Raw genomic sequence first — 5,847 nt, forward strand, 5'->3', positions numbered from 1 at the left:
TCAGGATATGGCCTGGTCCCGGATATGGAATCCTTGGGATCATCACGTCGCTGGTCTTGGATCCAATCAGTGACTCCGCCTAATCTGAGGACCTCGGGATGAGTATCCCCAGGTGAAGATAGAGAATAAAGAGAATAATTAGCGTAGCTGCTGTTCATAGTGTATATAAGCAAGATGTAGAAGCCAGTGTGGAACCCGCTAGGTGATGCACTGAGTGTATGCTTTACTAAACAGATAGGTCTTTAATCTAGTTTTGAACTGGGAGAGTGTGTCTGAGCCTCGGAAATATCCAGGAAGGCTATTCCAGAGTGTAGGAGCCATGAAAGAGAAGGCTCGACCTCCTTTACTTGATTTTGCTATTCTAGGTACTACCAGAAGCCCTGAATTTTGAGATCTTAAGGAGCGAGTTGGTTCGTAGCGAGACAGAAGGTTGGTTAGATAAACAGGAGCTAGATTATTTAAAGCTTTATAGGTGAGAAGTAATATTTTAAATTCAATACGAAACTTAACAGGCAGCCAGTGTAAGGAGGATAAAATTGGGGTTATATGATCATATTTTCTAGACCTGGTCAGAACTCTGGCTGCTGCATTTTGTACTAATTGAAGTTTGTTAATAGAGGATGCTGGGCAGCCAGCAAATAGAGCATTACAGTAATCCAGTCTCAAAGTCATAAAAGCATGGACTAGCTTTTCTGCATCTGAGATGGATAGCATATTTTGCAATTTAGCGATATTTCTCAGATGAAAGAAGGCAGTTTTTGTGACATGGGATATATGGTTTTTAAAAGTTAGATTGCTGTCTAATATGACACCCAGATCTTTTATAGTAGAGCTAAAGCTAACTTTGTATCCCTCTAATTGTAAATTGAGTTGCGAGATCTGCTGTGTGCAAGATTTAGGCCCAATAAGTAATAATTCTGTTTTGTCGGAGTTTAAGAGAAGAAAATTGTTGGTCATCCAGTCTTTGATGTCTTTGATACACTCAGTTAGTTTAGAAAGTTCAGACGTCTCGTCAGGTTTAGTGGAAATATATAATTGAGTATCATCTGCATAGCAGTGAAAGCTGATCCCATGTCTTCTAATAATGTCTCCCATAGGTAGCATGTAAATTGTAAACAGTAAAGGGCCTAAAACTGATCCTTGAGGCACCCCATACTTTACTGGGCAGATTTGTGAAGGCTGTCCATTAAGATTTACAAACTGGTAGCGGTCAGTTAAGTATGACTTAAACCATTGTAGAGCCTGTCCCTGGACACCTGTAGACTTTAAACGATTTATGAGGATATTGTGGTCAATGGTATCAAATGCCGCACTAAGATCGAGTAAAACTAATAGCGAGACGCACCCTCGGTCAGCAGCTAAGAGTAAATCGTTGGTTATTTTCACTAAGGCGGTTTCTGTACTGTGGTGAGCCCTGAAACCTGACTGAAACACTTCAAAAATATTGTTCGTCTGCAGATAAGAGCATAATTGAGTGGAAACAACTTTTTCTAGTATTTTAGACATAAATGGAAGATTTGAAATAGGCCTATAGTTAGCTAAGTTGTTGGTGTATAGTTGCGGTTTCTTAATAATAGGCTTAATAACAGCTAGCTTGTAAGAGTTTGGAACATGGCCTATAGATAAAGAAGAGTTGATAATGTTAAGAAGAGGTTCTCCTATAGCAGGTAGCAGCTCTTTCAGTAATTTTGTTGGAATTGAGTCCAGCATACACATAGCTGGTTTAGAGCTATTTATAATTTTTACTAACTCTTCATGTTCTATGATTTTGAAGCAGTGTAGGTTATTATTATGATTTAATGAAATATTTACAGGATTTGGAGTATAAGCCGGTGCAGAAAGTTTGGCATCTCCTATTTTCTGTCTAAAGCCTTCTATTTTATTACTGAAAAAATTCATGAAGTCATCACTACTAATTTGCGGTGGAGTAGTTTGTTCCAAGGATGACCGATTATTTGCTAATTTAGAGATGGTGTTAAATAAAAATCTAGGATTGTTATGATTATTTTCTATCAGTTTGCGCAGGTGCTCGGTCCTGGCAGATTTTAGAGCCCTCCTATAGCTGGACATACTGTCTTTGTACGCAATTCTAAAGACCTCTAAATTAGTTTTTTTCCATTTACATTCCAGGGCGCGGGTTGCTGTTTTGAGCGCACGAGTATGACTATTATACCATGGTATAGTTTTAATCTCTCTAGCCTTTTTTAATTTGATGGGTGCCACAGTATTTAGTGTGCTAGTAAAGATGGCATCCATACTGCTGGTTACTACATCAAGATCATTTGAGTTTGCGGGTGCATTACGAAATAGAGAGAGATCAGGTAAGTTATTTATAAATTCATCTTTAGTTGACGGAACAATAGTTCTACTAGGGCGGAGTATTGGAGCGGGTTTGCTGATTTCAGGTAAACATAGCTTATATAGTAAGAGGTAGTGATCTGTAATATCATCACTTTGTGGTATAATGTCTACGTCAATAACCTCGATTCCATAAGACAGAATTAGATCTAATGTATGCTTTAAGCGATGGGTTGGACCCACAACGTTTTGCTTTATCCCAAGTGAGTGTATTAAATCCATAAACGCGAGCCCTAAGGTATCATTAGCGTCATCTATGTGGATGTTAAAGTCACCTACAATTAGCATTTTATCAGTTTTGACTAGTAAGTCAGAAATAAAATCAGAAAATTCTTTTAGAAATTTGACATAGGGTCCTGGGGGTCTATATATGGTGATTAAAGCGAGAGATAACATAGGTTTTTGTATAGTATCTGGAAGCTGAACATTAAGCGATAATACTTCAAAGGAGCTAAACATAAGTCCGTTTCTCTGTTTAATATTAAGGAAATCACTAAAGATTGATGCAACTCCACCACCACGACCAGTTTGACGAGCCTCATGTTTATATAAGAATCCTGGAGGAGTTGCTTCATTTAAGCTAATATAGTCATTTTGTTTCAGCCAGGTTTCAGTGAGACAGAGTGCATTAAGATTGTTTTCTGTTATTATTTCATTAATGATAAGTGCTTTAGGTGCAAGTGACCTGATGTTTAGGAGACCAAGTTTTACGAAATTTGTATTTTCACTTTCTACTGGTTTTTCTGGTTTGATTCTTACTAGATTTTTCCTGGAGCACACAGTACGTTTATTTCTTAATCTAATAATACGAGGAACAGACACAGTCTCTATAGGATTCGCCAGATATGCGTTACTGATGTTTAAGTGGGGTGAACAAGAGTCTAGGTGGCTATAGTGTGAATTTTGTGAATTTTTACCTGCTAGTCAGATGGTGCGAAGTAGTCTGGAGATGTTGTCCGACAGAAGTTCAGCTCCGGCTCGACTGGGGTGCAGGCCGTCAGGACGGAAGAGCCTAGGACGCTCCCAGAAAAGATTCCAGTTATTAGCAAAGAGCAATTTCTGTTCTTTACACCATGTTATTAGCCATTCATTCAAAGCTAAAAGTCTACTGAACCTTTCATTTCCTCGGCGGTAGGTAGGAAGCGGCCCAGAAACGATGATCTGCGTGGCGGGCGAGGTGCGTCGAACCGTCTCGATCAGGCTCCTGAAGTCCTTCTTCAGGATCTCCGACTGCCGGAGCCCGGTGTCGTTTGTCCCCACGTGGAGGACAACGGCACCAGGGCTCTCGGCAGCGCCCAGGATGGTTGGAATCTGTGTAGAAATATTTTTCACACGGGCACCAGGAAAGCAGAAAGTACGTACTTTATTACCTTTTGAGGAGGCGGCACGGACGTGACGAACGATCGAGTCACCAATGATGGCCACATCGGGACCCGACTCGCGGAGAGGGGAGAAGCGGTTCTCCGTGGAGATCTCGAACACAGGCGGAGACGTTCTGCCCCGGGATCTGGGAAGCACCTTGCGCGGCTGCACCCAGGCGCCGTGGTAGCCGGGTGTCGGCGTGAACGACGCCTGGCTGAGCCGCGCCCCGGGTGCGCTGGGCCTGGACAGAGAAGGACGCGGGGTTGAGGTAGAGGGAATGATGTGGTTGTAATTTCCACGTACCTTAGGTGATGAGACGGCCTTAGCATTAGGTACGGCGAGAAGCCGTTCCCGTAGCCGCGACCGTCTTACCACCAGCGCGCGGATCTGGGACTCCACTTCTTTCAGCTCCAGCTCCAACGCCTCCATCGATGCTTCTCCTGCACACAAGGACAGAGACGGAAGCGACATTTTACGGGGTAAAGAGCAAAGCCAGTAAGTCAAAAGTGTATGGTTAAAGAGGTCGGTAGCTTTAGCTGACCAGCGGCGCTAGCAGGCTAAAGCTACAAACAACAGGCGGATGCTCGAGGGACAGACCGTTTTTAAAGCAGCTTTGTTTGTATAAATGTATTAAGGGTTTGGTCACCCTAAGTAGGAGAGACAAATACTTAGCGAATGAGGAAGAATTTAATGATTAAGATTTAAATTGCGAGTAAATAGCAAGTCCAAACTTCAAGCACACAGTGTGTGACCGAACGGAGACAGTGACGCCAGTGACGTCACTCGAGCATGCGCGTGTCCCACTCGTACTTCATTTATGCTGGCCTGGGTAACTCCACTGCTAAAGAAACCCAACCTGGACCATACGCTACTTGAAAACTACAGACCGGTATCCCTGCTTCCATTCATGGCCAAGATTCTGGAGAAAGTAGTGTTCAATCAAGTCCTGGGGCCTGTTTCAGTAAGGAGGTTCAAACAACTCGGAGTTTAAACTTGAACTCTGAGTTGATTTATCGAGAGATTAAAAACTCAGAGTTTTCGGTTTCAGACCAGCTGATCTGAGTTAGATCAATCAACTTTGAGTAGACCAACTCAGAGTTAAGTGCGTACACCGTGACTATAATAAGACATTATCAATGGAGCGCAGATATTACGAGTAACCATGGCAACATCTTAAAAAAAGAGATCAGCATTTCTTTCTCCGGCTGAATTTGATCTGCTCATGCAAAGTTATAGCAAATATGAGTGTATATATTTAAAAAGAAGCAACCATAAGTGAAACAGACAGTTAGCGTGGGAAAACAGCTGCTCAAGTTAATGCATAATTTTTAATTTAAAGTATTTAAATATTTAAGTATAATAAAATAAGTAATGTAATGTGTGACGTTTATACAATTTTTCTAAACTTTATACACGTTTATCAGTTTTAATAGATTTAACAGGTTACTTGTGTGTCTGCCTTTTTATTGATCAAGTGATGTTGATATAACATTTAGAAGGTAAGCAGTGCTAAAAATACTTTTAGAAAGAATAATAATCCCATTAATCTAGTAACAGTACATGTCAAAGGTTAAGCTAATTATTTATGAATAAAGGACAAGCCATTCTCATATGCTACGTGACTTTGTTCTGTGTGTGACAAAAATGTAGGCAATATCTTGGTTTCCATCAAAATATATTACATAAATTTGTGCAAAACTGGAATAACGCTTAAAAGAGGCGAATAAAGCAGCATTTTCATCCAACGAGTCAAAGAGAACAAAACTATCACTTCCTGATTAACTTGTGCCAAATATTAACAGTAAAAACAAAATTTACTGCGGTAGACGTAGCTGAGCCAATTATGTTTTATTTAATAAATGTACTTGCGCCTCAGACGACAATGCTGACACACAATGAACACGTGGGGGCGTTTAAAGCCAGACGCGGAGACTCTTGACACGCTCCAGACGCTCTGAGGCAATTAATAATATTCACTAATACTGAAACAGTTAAGGCATTTTAGAATGACCAAAACAACATTTAAGATGTTCTACAGTGTGCTCAGTCTGCTGGTTTTTTCCATTCACACACATTTTTATCATCATCATCTCTAATAAACCTTAAATGCACATACTGTAATTTGTT

The 5,847-nt window shown here is 40.7% G+C and overlaps 1 protein-coding gene across 1 annotated transcript; it reads right to left on the reverse strand.

Moving 5' to 3' along the window:
• Positions 1–3,096: 3,096 nt before the first annotated feature.
• Positions 3,097–4,149, reverse strand: LOC147841322 (uncharacterized). The gene is made up of 2 exons (XM_087275464.1): positions 3,473–4,149; positions 3,097–3,370 (listed from the first exon to the last, which is right to left on the reverse strand). Exons 1-2 carry the CDS (start codon positions 4,147–4,149, stop codon positions 3,283–3,285), a joined length of 765 nt encoding a protein of 254 aa, XP_087131590.1. The 3' UTR covers positions 3,097–3,282.
• Between the last annotated feature and the right edge of the window lie 1,698 nt (positions 4,150–5,847).

The sequence above is a fragment of the Danio rerio genome, chromosome 12, assembly GCF_052040795.2.
Source record: "Danio rerio strain M-AB ecotype USA chromosome 12, GRCz13ab, whole genome shotgun sequence".
In the NCBI taxonomy this organism is placed as follows: Eukaryota; Metazoa; Chordata; class Actinopteri; order Cypriniformes; family Danionidae; genus Danio; species Danio rerio.

Excerpts from the sequence above, each read along its gene's own strand:
- LOC147841322 (XM_087275464.1), bottom strand. The coding sequence starts at position 4,149 with ATGGAGGCGTTGGAGCTGGAGCTGAAAGAAGTGGAGTCCCAGATCCGC. Across the intron at positions 3,371-3,472 it reads TACCGCCGAGGAAATGAAAG|GCTCTTCCGTCCTGACGGCC; the intron begins GTTCAGTAGACT and ends GGAGCGTCCTAG.